The sequence below is a fragment of the Ursus arctos genome, unplaced genomic scaffold (assembly GCF_023065955.2).
Source record: "Ursus arctos isolate Adak ecotype North America unplaced genomic scaffold, UrsArc2.0 scaffold_5, whole genome shotgun sequence".
In the NCBI taxonomy this organism is placed as follows: Eukaryota; Metazoa; Chordata; class Mammalia; order Carnivora; family Ursidae; genus Ursus; species Ursus arctos.
The window spans coordinates 56,984,987-57,003,773 of NW_026623067.1; the positions used below are offsets into that span (position 1 = coordinate 56,984,987).

Sequence of the window (18,787 nt, forward strand, 5' to 3'; positions counted from 1 at the left end):
GGGCCGTGGGGCCAGGTGTGCAGGGTCCAGGTCCTGACTCGAGCGCTCCCTAGTTGCATGACCTTGAGCTAGTTAGTTCCCTTTTGCAGACTTCACTGCCCTCCACAGTAAGAGGGGCAAGCACAGTACCTCTGTCGTACTGCTTTTCAGGCGATTCAGTGACTTCGTTCTGGTGAGGTGCTCAGAACGGTGCCTGACATCATCACGGTTTAGTGTGGGCTTCTTCCATTTCTCATGCACGGCAAATCTTAGCTCTTGGGAAAGATCAGACAGTGGAGGAGACTGGGTTTGATGACGTGGCGGTGGTATTTCAGCACAGTGTTTCTGTGGTACTTCTGGTCCTCCTTGATATAAAGGAAGAAAGCCCTGTGTCCCCGAGACTGGTTCTTGAGGTACAATTCACATATCATACAGTTCATCCATCGAGAGAGTACTGGCTCACCGTTTTGGGTATATTATACTATCAATCGTGTTTAAATTCTGGTAAAATATATAGAAGACACACAATTTGCCATTTTAACCCTTTTTCAATGTACAGTTCAGTGGCACTAGATTGCATTTAAAATGTTGTACAACATGGCCTCTATTTCCACAACTTTTCCTTCGCCCCAAACAGAGAGTATGTGTCCAGTAAGTAGGAACACCCCGGCCCTTCTCCCTCAGCCTCTGGTAACCTCTGATCTGCTCTCTGACTCTATGAATTAGCCTATTCTAGATATTTCATGTAAGTGGAATCATACAGTATGTGTTCTTTTGTGTCTGGCTTATTTCACTCAGCATCCTTTTTTCAAGGTTTATGTGTGTTGTTGCACATATCAGAACGCCATTCCTTTTTATGCCCGAGGAATATTCCACTGTGTGGCCATACTCCTATTTTGTTTATCCCGTCATCCATAGGTGGACATTCGGGTTGTCTCCACCTTTTAGCTATCGTAATAACACTGCAGTGCACATAGTATCTGGTTGAGTCCGTGCTTTCAGTCTACGGAGGAGTGGAACTGCTAGGCCATAGAGTAAGTCTATTTTAGCATTTTGAAGAACTGGCCAGCTATTCTCCTGGAAAGGTCATTCTGTCCTCTGGTATTCCTCTCCTTTGGTGTTTATCTCCCTCAGATTCTGTTCCATTTTGTCTTGTCGCCCGTTTCCCTGTACTTCCAAGCAGCAATGTTCTTGTCCCCTCTAACCACACGTCTCCCCTGCATGGTCTGGTGGCACAGCCCTCTTCTCTCTTCCTCATGAACGGGCAGAGCATATATTGCCCACTCCGGCCCCTCATGCACCCAGTCATTTTTTGTCTAATTGTCCAAGGAAGGGGAGTTTATGTAGAAGATCATCCACAGGCCTCAGTCTACTTCATCTGGAGGTGATTTCAGCCACTCAGATGCCCCTAAAACATTTTATTTGAAGGTGTGGGAAATCAGGGATGTGGAGCCAAAGGATCGCAGCCCTCCTTAGACCTGCTCCTTCACCCCCACAACACCTTGCTTTGTTTTTTCTGCATCAACTTTGCTTGTCTTTATGGGCAATTTGGCCACTCTGTCCAGCGGGAGAGTTGTTCTCCACTCTTCATTTGCTCACAGTTTCTCCACTTTTCTATGAGCAAGTGAATTAATTAACGAATACTCCAACAGACTGTAAGCCTGCCTCAGACAGCCATTCTGGTTGTTGGGTAATTGTTAGCCAGGGTTTCTGGATGTCATTCATTTCACAATCAGGCTCCTAATTAATCTCAGCACCATTCTCACCAGAAGAAAGGCTGATGCGGGGAAACATCCCCAATTACCATGAGAAAGGAAATGTCAAGAGCCCCGTTGAGTTTTCCTGGCATCCACCCCTTGTCTCAGATGAAAACCGCCATTAACGCGCAGAGAGGCAGCCTGGCGAGCAACCCTGAAACCTCGAGGGCTGTGAGAGCATGAGGAGCCCCCGACACCCGGGCCCAGCTCTGGGAGGAAGCCGCAGGGTCTGCGCTCTCGTTTAGAACACCGATTGTGTCTCCCGAGATAGCGTGGAGAATCCCCGCGCTGCGTGCCCGTCAGAGCCGCGGTGGCTCTGCTGTCTCTGAAGCCAGCGGGGCCCTTTTAATCGGGAAACGCTAAAGGTCTCCCTTTTTTGTCTGTGTTTTTGTGTCCGCAGGACAAAAGATCCTTCATCACCGAAGTGACGTTTTAGAAACAGTGGTCCTGATCAACCCCTCAGATGAAGCAGTCAGCACTGAGGTAAGCATCTGGCTCCGCGGAGTCTCGGGCGGGCCGGGGTGTCACACAGGGGACAGGGACTGCCTGACTGGAAGGGCGGGGGCGGGTGGGGCAGGACAGGGAGAGAGAGATGTTCTGGATCCAGGGACACTTCCTTATCCCCAGTCAGTGGCCGGTTCTCTACCTCAGTGCCACCCCAGACTGCCCCTCCCGATAAGGACAAAGTGGAAGACGGAGGGATATGAAATCTTGGGTGTTTACAGAGGGCGTGCTGCTGGGTGGTGTCTGGCTGGGATGTAGCAGGGGAAATAGACTACAAGCCCTCAGGGCAGGACATTTAGGACACAAATTTGGAGAAAAATGGTATCTTAGAGGCAAGCTCCCTTAAGAGCCATTCTGCTTACCCCCCTATGATCGCCATGGAAAGGGAGGCTAGCCTTACAATCAGGAGCATGGCCTTGGGTGCCAGACTCCTTCGATTCTGCCACTTTTTAGCTGGTGGCCTGGGGCAAATTATTTAGTGTCTTTTTGTCTCAGTTTCTACCTTTGTGAAATGGAGATCACAACAGTGCTTGTAAAGTGATTAGAAGTGTCAGATGCTTAAAACAGAGCATGGTGTGTAACCACTGAAATATAAATGTTGGTTGTTCTTATTAATATTATTATTGCTGTCATTTGAAATTATTGCCAAAAAGAATAACTGGGTGTTTCAGAAACTACAGTGAGATAAGAACTTGGCTGAAGCCAAGAATCCCTGGCCCCCCAGGCAGGAGGAATTGCTGTAGCTCCGTTTTCCTCTTATTACAGTTTAGCGCCTTTGAGATTGAGTGCTTCTTGGACATTAAAGTTGCCACAGTCTTTGGGGGGGGTGGGCTTCATTATCTACAACATCTCTTCTGCCCATGCTTTGAGCCTCTTTCTAAAATTGAGTTACAATTCACATACCATAAAATCCATCTTTTAAAGTGTGTAATTCATTGGTTTTTAGTATAGGCACAAAGTTGTGTGCCTATCCTCACTGTCTGTTCCAAAACATGTGTACCACCCCTTAAAAGCCCCAAGCCCATTAGCCAATGCTCCCCATTCCTCCCAGTTGCTGGCAACTTCTAATCTACTTTTAGCCTCTGTGGATTTGCCTATTCTGAGTATTCTGGAAAATGGGATCATACAATAGGTGGTTTTTGTGTGTCTGGCTTAGGATTGTCTTCAAGAGTCGTCCACACTGTAGCATGCACCAGTCCTTCATTCCTTTCTTACTACTGAATGCTGTTGCATCATGTGGATGTACCACAGTTCGTTTACCCAGTCATGATGGACACTGGGTCGCTTCCACTTTGTGGTGATCATTACGCAGATCCCACTTCCGTCTGCTCCAGATCAGCAGGACCTCTCTGACAATCCGTGAAGGCGCAAGGTTGAGGCAGATCGTGGGCTAGCAGCCTCTCTCTGATCAATAGAATCAGGAAGTAAAGACAACTTGAAATGGAAAAGGAAAAATAAGGAATTTCTTCAAGGGATCCAGGCTTGCTTGTGGAGCAGATGGGGCTGGAACAATTACTTCGGTCTATGTGTGTTTCCTTGATTAGAACTTGGGGTTCTTGGGGGCCATGCGTCATGTCCTGTTTACTTTTGTATCCCTCCCTTGGTGTCAGCATGATGCCTGGCAGTGAATTTGTGTTGAATTGAACTGTGCTCAGAACGAATACCTTGGTGCTTGGAGCAGTGTTTCTGCTGAGGGACAGGCTGGCTTCCTGCCACTTAAAGAACAGAGAGTTCTTTCCTGCAAACCATTTACAATTCTATTTAAAAGATTCCCATTTGGAAAAAAAAAAAAGATTCCCATTTGAGGCAGCCTTTTGTTTCTGTTCAATGTCAGGCACCTTGCTGATTCCACTGGAGACGGCGTTTGGAGCTGAGCGTTTGCTCTATGGCTTGGAAGGAAAGGGGTCCTGTAAGGGAGGGGCTGACTGGGGACCCTCATTGGAAACCTGTGCTTCCTGAGGCAGCAGTTGGGGAGCTGGACTGTACTTAGTGACTCAGCCTGTGAGACATCCCTAAGTCTCACAGACAGGGAGCTGCAAGCAGACACAGCTGTGGAACCAATGATTATCAGCTGTGGAGACTGCTGTGTGAAAGACAAGGAAACTAGGGGGAGAAAGTCCATCACCACTACTGGTTTGGTCATCATGAACATGGAAGATGGCATTCTTGGGCCAGTTGACCAGATGACCACAGTTGTTGGCTCTGTCCACCTCTCCAGGGGAAATGAATGAGTTTGGTTGGTGATTGGTGTCAAGCCCTACAAGGGCCAGCCCTGTCCTGCAAATGGGATGGCGGGCGGTGTTGCACGTGGCTCATGTCCTGCTCCCTGTGCTTTGTTTCAGGTGCGCTTGATGATCACGGACGCTGCCCGACACAAGCTGCTCGTGCTGACCGGGCAGTGCTTTGAAAATACCGGAGAGCTCATTCTCCAGTCCGGCTCTTTCTCCTTCCAGAACTTCATAGAGATTTTCACCGATCAAGAGGTGGGCTCCTGTCTGGAAATAGCTAAGCTTTCCAGTTGCTTGGTTATGGTTGTAGCCTGAGGCTCCACTTTGAAAGCATGGGATGGGACTAGGAGAAGGGGAGGGAATGTCATAAGCAAATTGCATGATAAGCAAATAAGTGAAATGTTTATTTACAGCTCTCGCCAGTGACGACAGGTTCAGAGACCTCTCTGTGAAGCCCAGGGCTAAGGGAGCTTAGAAATAAGCAAAATTGCATGTTCCGACATACTGTAGTTCTACGACTCGTCACCAAAAGAATTCAGGGCACCCATCTGTAATGAACTGGAACCATTCTTAATGTGCCAGAGATGGAGGTGGAGGGGGATTGGAATAGTCAGTATTTTACAGATGGCAAAAATAATGGAGAAACTTGAAATGACAGAGCCCAAAAGAAAACCCAGGTGTCCTCTTTTCCGAAAGAGTACTCCAAAGATGTCTTGGTCTTTTGATAGGATTGAACTCCTCTGATCTCTTTCAATATTTGTACTTACTTTTCCTGGTCTAATTATTTTTGAGTGCTCTCACTGTTAATGCCTGGTCCCGATGTTTGAACTTGGGCCGCTTGAACAGCCCAACAAAGAGAAGGCTCAAGAAAGGGAAGCAGGTAGGAAAATGGGGCGCATCCATGGCCCCCCAGAAAAGATGGCTAAAGTAGCTGGATTGAACCTGGGTCATTAGTAGTTCTAATGAACATATCTTATTCACTGATGATACATGTGAGGTGTTGAATATTATACGACATTAGTGGTATTTGGTAAAATCAGATCGAAGAGTCTGATTTGATTATTTCTGCTGGAGAATTTATCCTGGCTGGGAAAATTCTCTTTCCAAAACCACATGCCTCTTTCATTCTGTTTATTTGTTTAGTAGTTAGACTAGTCTGGGCCGTAAGCTTAGCAGGTTGGGGCCTGCCCACGGTGGATAACAGGTTTCTACACGGAGGAGTTGAGGGGTGCACACACAGGAGGCATCTCCACATCCACTTGAAACGTCCTGAGTTGGTGGCCTCTCAGCCTCCCGAGTGGCAAAGGGCCATCTGTCTTTCTGCATTTAAGCTTCCTTAGCCCTAGGCTTCACAGAGAGGTCTCTGTACCTGTCATCACTGGCGAGAGCTGTAAATAACCCTCCCAGCTTTGTTTGGCTTGCCTGGAGGCTTTGTGAAAACTCTGGCTAGGTGACTTAACAGTGGTTCATTCTCCACCCACTGTGGGGAATAAAAAACGGTGAAAAGAAACATTTCACTTAGCGTTTAAAGCCCCCACTTTCAGAAGGTGTGATGTCAGCTGGGTCGTGAGGCAGATAGCCCTGGCTCCCCACAGCAGTAGGGGTGCATTCACAGCCGGTACCATCTCTACCACTTCAAAACGAATGAAGGCTTTTGTCCCTCTGTCTCCAGACTTTGTCATCTGCCTACCTCCAAGGCTACTAAAGTTCAGCCTGCATGATTGGAAATCACTGGACTAGACCAGTGGTCACCAGCCTTTTAGAGCCATGACTGCCTACTGTGGCCTTGGAAAAAGGGTTTGAGTACTCAGTAGCAAAGGGATCTTAAAGGTCATTGGTGTTTAGTTTTGTTCCTTTTATCCCGTCCTTGATACATGCCAGTCACTTCAGAGAAACCAGAAACACCATTTAGGAAAATCAAAATGATGCATTTTTTTAAATAAAAATAGCTAAAAATAAACGGGCTGAAAAGTACAATTACCAACACATTTTGAGCTTCAGTTTGTGGGAGTCTTAGTTATTGGAGGTTAACTACATAACCAGAACCTACCAGATAGAAGAGTCATCTGGCTAAACCATTCCTCCCTGAAATCTGAGGATGGTGAAATCACATCTCCTGGGACAGTTTTTAGTCTCCCTGTTAGAGAGTTTTTCCTTCTTTGTCTCATTGTATCTTTAAGGAAGGAATGTGCTCCCTTTTCCACTTGATATCTCTGACACCCTTCACCAACACTGCCAGTTGTTTTTTTCCTTCAGATTAATTATTTTCAGTTCTGCACACTGTTCATCATAAAAGAAGATAATAAAAGTTTCTTACATTCTCTGGTCACTTTCCTTTAAACCTGTTGGCAGGAAAGTGATGAGATGGGTATGGGGGAAATTTAGGAGTTGTGCTGGTCATGTTTTAGTGCCTTGGCATTATCAGACAATTAGATACATGACTCTCAAGGAACCAAGAGCTGGGCTGGAGACATACAGAAACAGATGAGGTGATCTAGAAAGAGAAGTATATTCGAAGAGCAAGGGGCACAGGTCTAACATTTAGAGGTTATGGCCAAGGAGGAGCCAGCAATTTCAGTTTTGTCTGTTTGGTCTAGTTTCTTTAAAATGTCATGACTCATACTGGACACCATACTCCAGGGGTCGCTAACCAGGTTAGGACTTCTAACCTGGCTTCTGTAGTTTTCAATACAATCTTCTATTAAGTAAGTCTAAAAGCAACTTTTGACCATCCACATCCATAATTAAATGTCAGTGGGGAGGGGATGCAGGCTTTGAGGAGTGCTCTAATTTACATGAATTGGGGGCTCTCTTTAAAGAAAAGAAAACAAAATTATCAGTACACAATGAAGTACAGGGCTTTGGGAGGGGACCATGCCAGTGAGGAGCCTTGAAGTTTAAGCTTCTTTAGCTTTATAGATAAATCCATTTGCCTGTCAACTAAAATCCCTGAGTCTTTTCCATGAATATTGTTGTTAAGCCACATCTCCCAATCCTTTGCTTTATCCCGCTGGTTTACTGGACCTTACATTTATCCCTTTAGTATGCCATCCTGTTAGAGTTGACTTAGCCATCGTCATCCCAACGTCAAGACCTTTCGTGAATGTTTTAATTCTGCCATCCCACATTTCGCTCTGCCTCCCATTTTCATGCCACCCACAGATTTGATAAGCATGTCTTCACCATTTTTATCCAAGTCAGTGCTCCACAGGACATAAATGAGCCCTGAGGCATCCCATCATAGACCTCTGACCAGGCTGACACTAAGCAGCAGGATTTATATGACTGGCTACGAGTCCACTTAATTCTGCTATCACACTGTTCAGAGATCTTATTAAACATCTTGCTAAAATCCAGAGATACATTGTCCACTGTATTTCCTCATTAGTCAAGCAAGTAACCTAATCAAAAAGGAAATCTAGTTAGAGTAGGCTGTGGTTTAGAAATTCAAATCTTATTTCATTATCTTCAGTAATTTATTTCCCATATCTTCCTTCCTCTTCCAGTATGCCTGCATTTAATTAGAATTTTAACATTAACATTTAACAAAAAAGACTACCTTTGCCCCAAGCAATATTTCTTCCAGCATGTCTCTCATCTGCATTCGCAAGAACAAGGGAAAGGTAGCAATCAGTGTGCTTGAGAAGTATTCGCAGGCTCACGGTCACTTCCGAAGCAGCCACTCCAGGAGGACAGTGCACACTGAACTGGCCGAGTTCAGTGCACTTTAATGAGCCTCTCTGGAGCTGGTGATGTATTAGGGAAACACAAGTAACGATACAGACATACAGAGGGTGTTTTCCCCTCCTGTTTACTACAATGGGCTATACTAAGTAGCATTTACTATGAGGATAATTTCCAAGTTCTTTTAGAGGAAGACTCTGTTTCCAAGTCTGAGACGTACTCACAAGTTTCCCTGCCACTGCTAACGTTGTTGGCTCCTCCTTATTGTTCTCATCTGTGCGCTGCATAAGCAGGGAGTGAGTGGGTGCTCTTAAGACTTAGTCTTTGGCCTGAGGCACTCACTCCAGCGTGCGTTTTGGTGCGCGGGTCTGGAAGCTGGCTCAGGGAATGGGGGGTGGGGGAAGCAGGGGCTTTGTTTCCACTGTGTAGCTCCAAGACTGTGGCAGTCATGCCTCCTATTCCTGTCTCCTTCTCGAAGGCCTGTCTCTAGCTCTGCTCTCTGCATTCCTGCCTCATCGTGCTCAGTATGCTGCGGCTTCTGCAGAGAGACCAGATTTTCCCTTTCTGAAAGAAACCTGTAGAGTGTTGACTTTCTTCTCTGCTTTCCCTTGTACTCCACAGTTTTCGATTCACCAAGTTCTCTGCTGTTTTTCAATACCCTTGACTTCCTCAGAATTCTCTGCAAACTTGCTTTCTTTTGGGGTCACATTTCCTTTGTTTCAAAAGAACTTCCCAGCTGGAAGTGAAAAGATGGAAAGTAGGGAGGTATTCCTCAAGGTTTTGTTTTGTTTTGTTTTTTAACCTTCTTCTTGAACTTGGTGATTCAATACCCTCTACACACAGCTGGCTCCTACCCTTAGCAGCCACACCCCTCAGGGTGGAATTTTAAAAATTGAAATGAACTAAACTTAATTTTAAAATTTCACTATTAAAGACTCAGCATTTTGAGCTTTCCCAGATTTCTCCTCTAAAATGTATTATAAAGCATGAATAGTGTGTATGTACTTTGTGTGAAAATGAGGATGGAGAGAGCCCTAATTGTGCTACAGTAATGGTGAGGAGGGTCTATGTTAATTATGGGACAACAGACCCCATTTGGTGCTCATGTTTGCTTTGGTCAGCACATCATTTGAGCAGAGGTTGCCCCAGATGTGCTATTTTCAGTGTTCTTACCTTCTAAAATAGTTGACTCTTCCCCTTTTATAGGAAATTGTTAAGTCTGAGGAAAATGGCCAAGTCAAAGACTTATCACTTTGCTATTTTGTGACCCTTCACACAAAATGTAGGATAAGTACACTAACAAACAAAAGTGAGGATGTTACTACAATCTAATGTAGGAAAATTCAGATTCTATAAATTACCCATCTACACCACACACGCTAGTTGCCTTGGAATATTAGTGTCCAGGAGGTTGTGTGAGACAGAGGAAACAATTCTAATACTGGAAGGTGAGAGTTCATACCTGCTGGCTTGGGGTTGCCTGGGCCAAGTCTTTGCTTTCTCTTTCATCATTAACCGTCCAAAGACACAGAGAGCTCTTTTCACTTGAAACTCTGGGCTGACTTACGAGGTTTGCTGCAAGAGAAGACTGGACTCACTATTTACTAAGCCAAGACCATGAAACATATAGCCATAATATGGAGTAAGAAAATAGCACTTTCATTAAACCCCAGTCTCTGTTTTGGTCACGATTTGCTCCTCTGCATTCCCATCCTATGGTCCCATCCTATGCATTGAAAAAGTTTTGAGCCAAATTTGATCTTAGCCACTTACACCCAGCTAGCCCTGAGAAAAGCAGGAGTTGTGAGAAAGTAGAATGTCTCACCTTGGATTTAAACATGAGCCAATGGGGAACAAATTTGGCCACTTGCTCACATAATTAATTATCCATTTGCTTTAGTCATCATGACTTTAATCAGAGTATTTGTATTTGCAGAGAATCCACTGGATGAACCACTCACGTTTTAAAGATGCCAGAAACAGTAATTGTTTGTAGTGATGTGCAATCTAGAACTTCTGGTCTCCAAGGGGAAAAAAAACACATCCAACTTTTTTCTTTTGTATCCACCAAATTCTAAAAGTATCAACAACTAGTGCACTATCTCTAAACTCCTTTAGTGTGCTAGTCAGGCCTTTTGCCAAGTCCAGTGGAATAAAGGAAAACATTTTATATAAGTGGTGAAATGACTCACATAGGCTTCCTCTGTGATTGTGTAAAGGGCATTTTTGCACGCCAGGCACCCAGGGGTGATATCCAGAGTACTTCATAACCGCTGTGGTGCGGGCACTGATCGTTCGGATGGTCGCTGGTCCTAGAACTGGAGCAGAGGTCTGGAGGTCCCCTGCTGGGCAAGAGCAGAGGCTGGAGAGGTCCCAGAAGAGGTGCTGATGGTGGGGGGGGGGGTAGTTAAGGCAGGAGGGAGTAGTAGGAGGGGTCAGGACGGAGGCTGTTCACCTACCAGAATGGAAATATTTCTGCATTGACCCAACTAGCATCTCTGAAATCAGCCCCTTGTGCATCCAATAATCCTGTAACACATAGTAATGGATGGAGATGATGGATCAGTGATGACAGTCACTTAAACCTTTTCTTTCTTCCTTTATCATTATTTTTTTAACTCCCAGATCGGGGAATTACTGAGTACCACCCATCCTGCCAACAAAGCCAGCTTAACCCTGTTCTGTCCTGAAGAAGGGGACTGGAAGAACTCCAATCTCGACAGACACAATCTCCAAGACTTCATCAATATTAAACTCAACTCAGCTTCTATATTGCCAGAAATGGAAGGACTTTCCGAGTTTACCGAGTATCTCTCAGAATCAGTGGAAGTCCCATCTCCCTTTGATATCCTAGAACCTCCCACATCGGGTGGATTCCTAAAGCTCTCCAAGCCTTGTTGTTACATTTTTCCAGGAGGGAGGGGCGATTCTGCATTGTTTGCCGTGAATGGATTCAATATGCTCATCAATGGAGGATCAGAAAGGAAATCCTGCTTCTGGAAGCTCATCCGACACTTGGACCGAGTGGACTCCATCCTACTCACCCACATTGGGGATGACAACTTGCCTGGAATAAACAGCATGCTACAGCGGAAAATTGCAGAGCTCGAGGAAGAACAGTCCCAGGGCTCCACCACAAATAGTGACTGGATGAAAAACCTCATCTCCCCTGACTTAGGAGTTGTATTTCTCAATGTCCCTGAAAATCTGAAAAATCCAGAGCCAAACATCAAGATGAAGAGAAGCATAGAAGAAGCTTGCTTCACTCTCCAGTACCTTAATAAATTATCCATGAAGCCAGAACCTCTTTTCAGAAGCGTAGGCAATACCATTGATCCTGTCATTCTTTTCCAAAAAATGGGAGTTGGTAAACTTGAGATGTATGTCCTTAACCCAGTCAAGAGCAGCAAGGAAATGCAGTATTTTATGCAGCAGTGGACTGGCACCAACAAAGACAAGGCTGAACTAATCCTGCCTAACGGTCAAGAAATAGATATCCCAATTTCCTACTTAACTTCAGTCTCCTCTTTGATTGTGTGGCATCCAGCAAACCCGGCAGAGAAAATCATTCGGGTTCTGTTTCCTGGCAATAGCACCCAATACAATATCCTGGAAGGACTGGAAAAGCTCAAACATTTAGACTTTCTGAAACAGCCTCTGGCTACCCAGAAGGACCTAACTGGCCAGGTGGCTACTCCAGCTGTGAAACAAGTAAAACTGAAACAGAGAGCCGACAGCCGAGAAAGTCTGAAGCCAGCCACAAAACCACTTCCTAGCAAATCTGTACGAAAGGAATCTAAAGAAGAGACCCCTGACGTCGCAAAAGCTAATCACGTGGAAAAGGCGCCCAAAGTTGAAAGCAAAGAAAAGGTAACAGTGAAAAAAGACAAGCCCGTAAAAACAGAGACCAAACCTCTAGTGACTGAAAAGGAGGTACCCAGCAAAGAAGAGCTGCCTCCCGTGAAAGCTGAGGTGGCTGAAAAGCCCGCTACTGATGTCAAACCCAAAGTCACCAAGGAGAAGACGGTGAAAAAGGAAACAAAGGCAAAATCTGAAGAAAAGAAAGAGGAGAAGGAAAAGCCAAAGAAAGAAGTGGCTAAAAAGGAGGACAAAACACCCATCAAGAAGGAAGAAAAACCCAAAAAGGAAGAGGTGAAAAAGGAAGTGAAAAAAGAAATCAAGAAAGAAGAGAAAAAAGAACCCAAGAAAGAGGTTAAGAAAGAAACCCCACTGAAGGAAGCCAAGAAGGAGGTTAAGAAGGAAGAGAAGAAGGAAGTTAAAAAGGAAGAAAAGGAACCCAAAAAAGAAATTAAGAAACTTCCTAAAGACACAAAGAAACCATCTACTCCTCTACCTGAAGCCAAAAAACCAGCTGCATTAAAACCAAAAGTACCCAAGAAGGAAGAGGCAGTTAAAAAAGATTCTGTTGCTGCTGGGAAGCCAAAGGAGAAGGGGAAGATTAAAGTCGTGAAGAAGGAAGGCAAGACACCAGAAGCTGCGGCTGCAGCCATTGGCTCTGTGGCCGCCGCAACGGCTGTGGCGGCAGCAGCTGGAATAGCAAGTGCCGGTCCTGCCAAAGAACTCGAGGCCGAGAGGTCCCTTATGTCATCGCCTGAGGATCTGACCAAGGACTTTGAAGAGTTAAAGGCTGAAGAGGTCGATGTAGCAAAAGACATGAAGCCTCAGCTGGAGCTGATTGAAGATGAGGAGAAACTGAAGGAAACTGAGCCAGTTGAAGCCTATGTCATCCAGAAAGAGACAGAAGTCATCAAAGGTTCCGCTGAGTCTCCCGATGAGGGAATCACCACCACCGAAGGGGAGGGCGAATGTGAACAAACTCCCGAGGAACTGGAGCCAGTTGAGAAGCAGGGGGTGGATGACATTGAAAAATTTGAAGACGAAGGAGCCGGTTTTGAAGAATCCTCAGAGACTGGAGACTACGAAGAGAAGGCAGAAACTGAGGAGGCCGAGGAGCCCGAAGAGGACGTTGAAGAAAATGTGTGTGTGAGCACCTCCAAGCACAGCCTCGTGGAGGAGGAGGAAAGTGCTAAGGCTGAGGCAGATGTGCACATTAAGGAGAAGAGGGAGTCTCTGGCCAGTGGAGATGACCGAGCAGAAGAAGACATGGATGAGGTGGTGGAGAAAGGAGAAGCTGAACAATCTGAGGAGGAGGGTGATGAAGAGGACAGAGCCGAGGATGCCAGAGAGGAAGAATATGAGCCCGAAAAAGCTGAAGCTGAAGATTACGTGATGGCTGTGGTTGACAAGGCTGCAGAGGCTAGCGGTGTCGAGGATCAGTATGGATTCCTTACCACAGCCATCAAGCCACCAGGAGCCCAGTCTCCTGCCCGAGAACCTGCATCTTCAATTCATGATGAGACTTTACCTGGAGGCTCAGAGAGTGAGGCCACCGCTTCTGATGAGGAGAATCGGGAAGACCAACCTGAAGAATTCACTGCCACCTCTGGCTACACTCAGTCTACCATTGAGATATCCAGTGAGCCCACCCCAATGGATGAGATGTCTACTCCTCGTGATGTGATGAGTGATGAGATCAACAATGAAGAGACAGAGTCCCCATCTCAAGAATTTGTAAACATCACCAAATATGAGTCTACACTGTATTCACAGGAATACTGCAAACCTGCTGTTACATCACTCAATGGATTATCTGAAGGATCAAAAACAGATGCCACAGATGGGAAGGACTACAACGCATCAGCCTCCACCATCTCACCACCATCATCCATGGAGGAAGACAAATTTAGCAAATCTGCTCTGCGTGATGCTTACTGCTCTGAAGACAAAGACCTGAAAGCCAGTGCCACACTGACGATCAAAGACACCATCTCAGCAGTTTCTGATGAAAAACTTAGTCCACCCAAGAGCCCATCCCTGAGCCCATCTCCTCCATCACCCATAGAAAAGACCCCCCTGGGTGAACGCAGTGTGAACTTTTCTCTCACACCCAATGAGATTCAAGTCTCAGCAGAGGCAGAAGCAGCCCCAGTGTCTCCTGAGGTGACCCAAGAAGTAGTCGAAGAACATTGTGCCAGTCCTGAGGATAAGACCCTGGAAGTGGTGTCTCCATCTCAGTCTGTAACTGGCAGCGCTGGCCACACACCTTACTACCAGTCTCCCACTGAAGAGAAATCTAGTCATCTCCCCACAGAAGTAATTGAAAAACCACCAGCAGTTCCAGTGAGTTTTGAATTCAGTGATGCCAAAGACGAGAATGAAAGGGCTTCCATAAGCCCCATGGATGAACCTGTGCCTGACTCAGAATCTCCTATTGAAAAAGTTTTGTCTCCTTTACGGAGCCCTCCCCTAATTGGATCCGAGGCTGCATATGAAGGTTTTCTAAGCGCTGATGACAAGGCTGCTGATAGAGGTGCTGAAAGCCCCTATGAAGGCAAGAATGGAAAGCAAGCCTTCCCAGATGAAATGAGTCCAGTTTCTGACATAACTTCTACTGGTCTTTTCCAAGACAAAGAGGAAGGGAAAAGCACAGACTTCATACCAATAAAGGAAGACTATGGTCAAGAAAAGAAAACTGACGATGTGGAAGCCATGAGTTCTCAATCTGGACTGGCTTTAGATGAAAGGAAGTTAGGAGGAGATGTTTCTCCTACACAAATAGACGTTAGTCAGTTTGGATCTTTTAAGGAAGACACTAAGATGTCCATTTCTGAAGGCACTGTCTCAGACAAGTCGGCTACTCCTGTTGATGAGGGTGTAGCAGAAGACACATACTCTCATATGGAGGGTGTGGCCTCAGTATCCACAGCTTCCGTGGCTACAAGCTCATTTCCAGAGCCAACAACAGATGATGTGTCTCCTTCTCTGCATGCTGAGGTTGGCTCCCCACATTCCACAGAAGTGGATGACTCCCTTTCAGTGTCTGTTGTGCAAACGCCTACTACTTTCCAGGAAACAGAAATGTCTCCATCTAAAGAAGAATGTCCAAGACCAATGTCAATTTCTCCACCAGATTTCTCCCCTAAAACAGCCAAATCCAGGACACCAGTTCAAGATCACAGATCGGAACAGTCCTCAATGTCTATTGAATTTGGCCAAGAATCCCCTGAGCATTCCCTTGCTATGGACTTTAGTCGACAGTCTCCAGATCACCCTACGGTGGGTGCAAGTATGCTTCACATCACTGAAAATGGGCCAACTGAAGTAGATTACAGTCCTTCTGACATGCAGGACTCTAGTTTATCACATAAGATACCAGCAATGGAGGAGCCGTCCTACACCCAAGATAATGATCTTTCTGAGCTCATCTCAGTGTCTCAGGTTGAGGCCTCCCCATCCACCTCTTCAGCACATACTCCCTCTCAGATAGCATCTCCTCTCCAAGAAGACACTCTATCCGACGTCGTTCCTCCCAGAGATATATCCTTATATGCCTCACTCACCTCAGAAAAAGTGCAAAGTCTAGAAGGAGAGAAGCTCTCACCAAAATCTGATATCTCTCCACTCACCCCAAGAGAGTCCTCTCCTTTATATTCACCTAGCTTTTCAGATTCTACCTCTGCCGTCAAAGAGAACATAGCAGTTTGCCACACTTCCTCTCCTCCACCGATGGATGCAGCATCCGCAGAGCCCTATGGCTTCCGTGCCTCAATGTTATTTGATACGATGCAACACCAGCTAGCCTTGAACAGAGATTTGACCTTGTCTGGTGTGGAGAAGGACAGTGGAGGGAAGACGCCTGGTGACTTCAGCTATGCCTATCATAAGCCCGAGAAAACAACCAGGTCTCCAGATGAAGAAGGTTACGACTATGAGTCTTATGAGAAAACCACCCAGCCCCCAGATGTGAGTGGCTATTACTATGAGAAGACAGAGAGAACCACAAAATCCCCGTGTGACAGCAGCTACTCCTATGACACCGTTGAGAAAACCACCAAGACTCCTGAAGATGGTGGCTATGCCTATGACATTGCTGAGAAGACTACCCGGACCCCTGAAGAGGGTGAGTACAGCTATGAGACAAGTGAGAAGATGATGAGGACCCCTGAAGTGAGCGGTTACAGCTATGAAAAGACTGAGAGGTCTAGAAGGCTCCTGGATGACATCAGCAATGGCTACGATGACTCTGAAGATGGTGGCCACACACTTGGGGATTCCAGCTACTCTTATGAGACCACTGAGAAAATTGCCAGTTTCCCTGAGTCTGAAAGTTTCTCCTACGAGACATCTACAACAGCTACACGAATCCCTGATGCTTCCATGTACTGTTATGAGACCACAGAGAAAACCACCAGAACCCCCCAAGCATCTACGTATTCCTATGAGACTTCAGACCAGTGCTACACTGCAGAAAAGAAGTCCCCCTCAGAGGCTCGCCAGGATGTTGACTTATGCCTTGTGTCCTCCTGTGAATACAAGCATCCCAAGACAGAACTTTCACCCTCCTTCATTAATCCCAATCCTCTCGAGTGGTTTGCCAGTGAAGAGCCAACTGAAGAATCCGAGAAGCCTCTCACCCAAGCTGGGGGAGCCCCACCACCTCCAGGAGGAAAGCCACAGGGGCGACAATGTGACGAAACCCCTCCCACCTCAGTCAGCGAGTCGGCACCGTCCCAGACGGATTCTGATGTCCCCCCAGAGACCGAAGAGTGCCCTTCCATCACAGCTGATGCAAACATCGATTCTGAAGATGAATCAGAAACCATCCCCACAGACAAAACCGTCACATACAAACACATGGACCCACCTCCAGCTCCCATGCAGGACCGCAGCCCTTCTCCACGCCACCCTGACGTGTCCATGATGGACCCAGAGGCCTTGGCCATTGAGCAGAACCTGGGCAAAGCTCTGAAGAAAGACCTGAAAGAGAAGACCAAAACCAAAAAGCCAGGTACAAAGACCAAGTCGTCATCACCTGTCAAAAAGGGTGATGGGAAGTCGAAGCCCTCTGCAGCTTCACCAAAACCAGCGGGCTTGAAAGAATCCTCAGATAAGGTGTCCAGAGTGGCTTCTCCTAAGAAGAAGGAATCTGTGGAAAAAGCAACAAAAACCACTACCACTCCCGAGGTCAAAGCTGCACGTGAAGAGAAAGACAAGGACACCAAGAATGCCGCCAACGCCTCCACTTCCAAATCGGTAAAGACGGCAGCTGCAGGTAGGTGGAAGGTGCCAGCACCCTGATCCAGGCCACAACTATTCCACTTTGACCAGAGCCTTTGAATGTCCATGTGACTTGGTACTGGGAAGATGAGAGAGTATAGCAATCCCTTCCTTTTTACTATCCCCTTCTGCCGAAAGGTGTGGGTCTCAGCCCAGCGTGGCCATAGGCTTGAGGGTAGCGCGGCACATTGCCCAGAGCAGCTCTGATTCACCAGGTGCGATGTCCCGGGTTTGCTCCATTCTGCAATACAGCAACCACAGCCTAGTTCTAAGTCTTCAGCACCAAGGATGTGTGTTTCCAGCTCCCCTGGAAGACTGTGTTGGCATTGGCTTCAGCCACACTGGCCTCAGAATCAAGCTAAGGTGACACAGGCCAGGAGCAACCGAAGGCTCAGGGAGAACCGGAGTGCCAAGCCAAGCCTAGCGTGACCAGTGTAGGCCCAAGATTTAGATTCAACTTTTTTATGAAAAATTTTTAAAGTAAAATTATAACATTTTTAAATTTAAAGTTATAACCTTTCCAATTAAAAATTAGAAAAATTTTCAGTTCAAAAAAATCGGCAGTCTAGAGTGACATGCACATGAAAGGCAATGCTCTGTTTTCTTATTGGCCAATGAATATCAGAATTTCAGTTGACCAGTATCTAGTAAAAATTGAGAGAAAAGCATCAAAGACTCTTCTTATCCCCCTCTTATGCCACGGTCTCACTAACAGAGAGTCAGGATTCTATTCCAGGTTGAAATTCATTTGGTAAAAGGAGAGATCTCTGACTTCTGATCATTTCTTCTTTGGTCCCAATTCCCTTATTCATCAAGTTCTCGGCAATGACCTGGGTTTTTAATGGAATAGATCTCTGATGGCCCAGCTTCATTTCTTTGCTTCAAACCAAGCATAGGGATTTGCATTAATACTTTTTATTTGCTTTAAGTAGCTATTCAGACCTCAGTTCACAAAGTAATATGAATGGACCCAAACGTGTAAAGCAAAAAATAATTAAATACCATTTCCTCATTTATTAGGGAAAAATCCGATAGATGAACCTTGGGACTCAAATTCTGTGCATTTTAGGAAGTATCACTTATAGCTGCAAAGCTTTACTTTAAGCAGCATGAAGGATCAATTTCAAGCCTGAGTTCTCATCACATTTCCTCTTTGTACATGTATGCAGGAAACAAACTGAATTTGTTCACGGTTAGAACTAATGGAAAACCACCAGATAATTAACCTCTTGGTCTGAAAGAGTTGGCAACTGGCCTGCACTTAGGAGAAAACATGAAATCCTTTCAAACAGATAAAAACCAACTGAAACTTGCTACCAAACTTGCCAGATATAGCCACTCTAGCCCACACAATGGGGTTTTTAAAACATCTTTTGTGTCATTTAAAGAGATATTTTTAAGGCCAAGTAATAAATAAAGATAAGTTCATTTGAATTTACTTTGAAGGTGCTTTTCCAATAGACTTCTAAAACAACAAAACTGCATTATTAATTGATT

The 18,787-nt window shown here is 45.7% G+C and overlaps 1 protein-coding gene and 1 long non-coding RNA gene across 3 annotated transcripts in view; one reads left to right on the plus strand and one right to left on the minus strand.

Moving 5' to 3' along the window:
- The window catches only part of LOC113255238 (uncharacterized), a 24,511-nt gene extending 13,667 nt beyond the window's left edge, over nucleotides 1-10,844 (minus strand). Inside the window, exons 1-3 of the long non-coding RNA XR_003316221.4 lie at nucleotides 10,612-10,844; nucleotides 10,345-10,494; nucleotides 9,615-9,727 (exon numbers count right to left, since the gene is read on the minus strand). This is a non-coding gene — a long non-coding RNA (uncharacterized LOC113255238). The remainder of the gene's footprint in view (nucleotides 1-9,614; nucleotides 9,728-10,344; nucleotides 10,495-10,611) is intronic.
- Nucleotides 1-18,787, plus strand: part of MAP1B (microtubule associated protein 1B) — a 93,796-nt gene that overhangs the window by 67,646 nt on the left and 7,363 nt on the right. For both annotated transcript variants that reach the window (XM_026498815.4, XM_044384129.3), the window contains 3 exons: nucleotides 2,137-2,219; nucleotides 4,583-4,723; nucleotides 10,778-17,285. In XM_026498815.4, coding sequence (XP_026354600.2) covers nucleotides 2,137-2,219; nucleotides 4,583-4,723; nucleotides 10,778-17,285 — 6,732 coding nt within the window. The remainder of the gene's footprint in view (nucleotides 1-2,136; nucleotides 2,220-4,582; nucleotides 4,724-10,777; nucleotides 17,286-18,787) is intronic.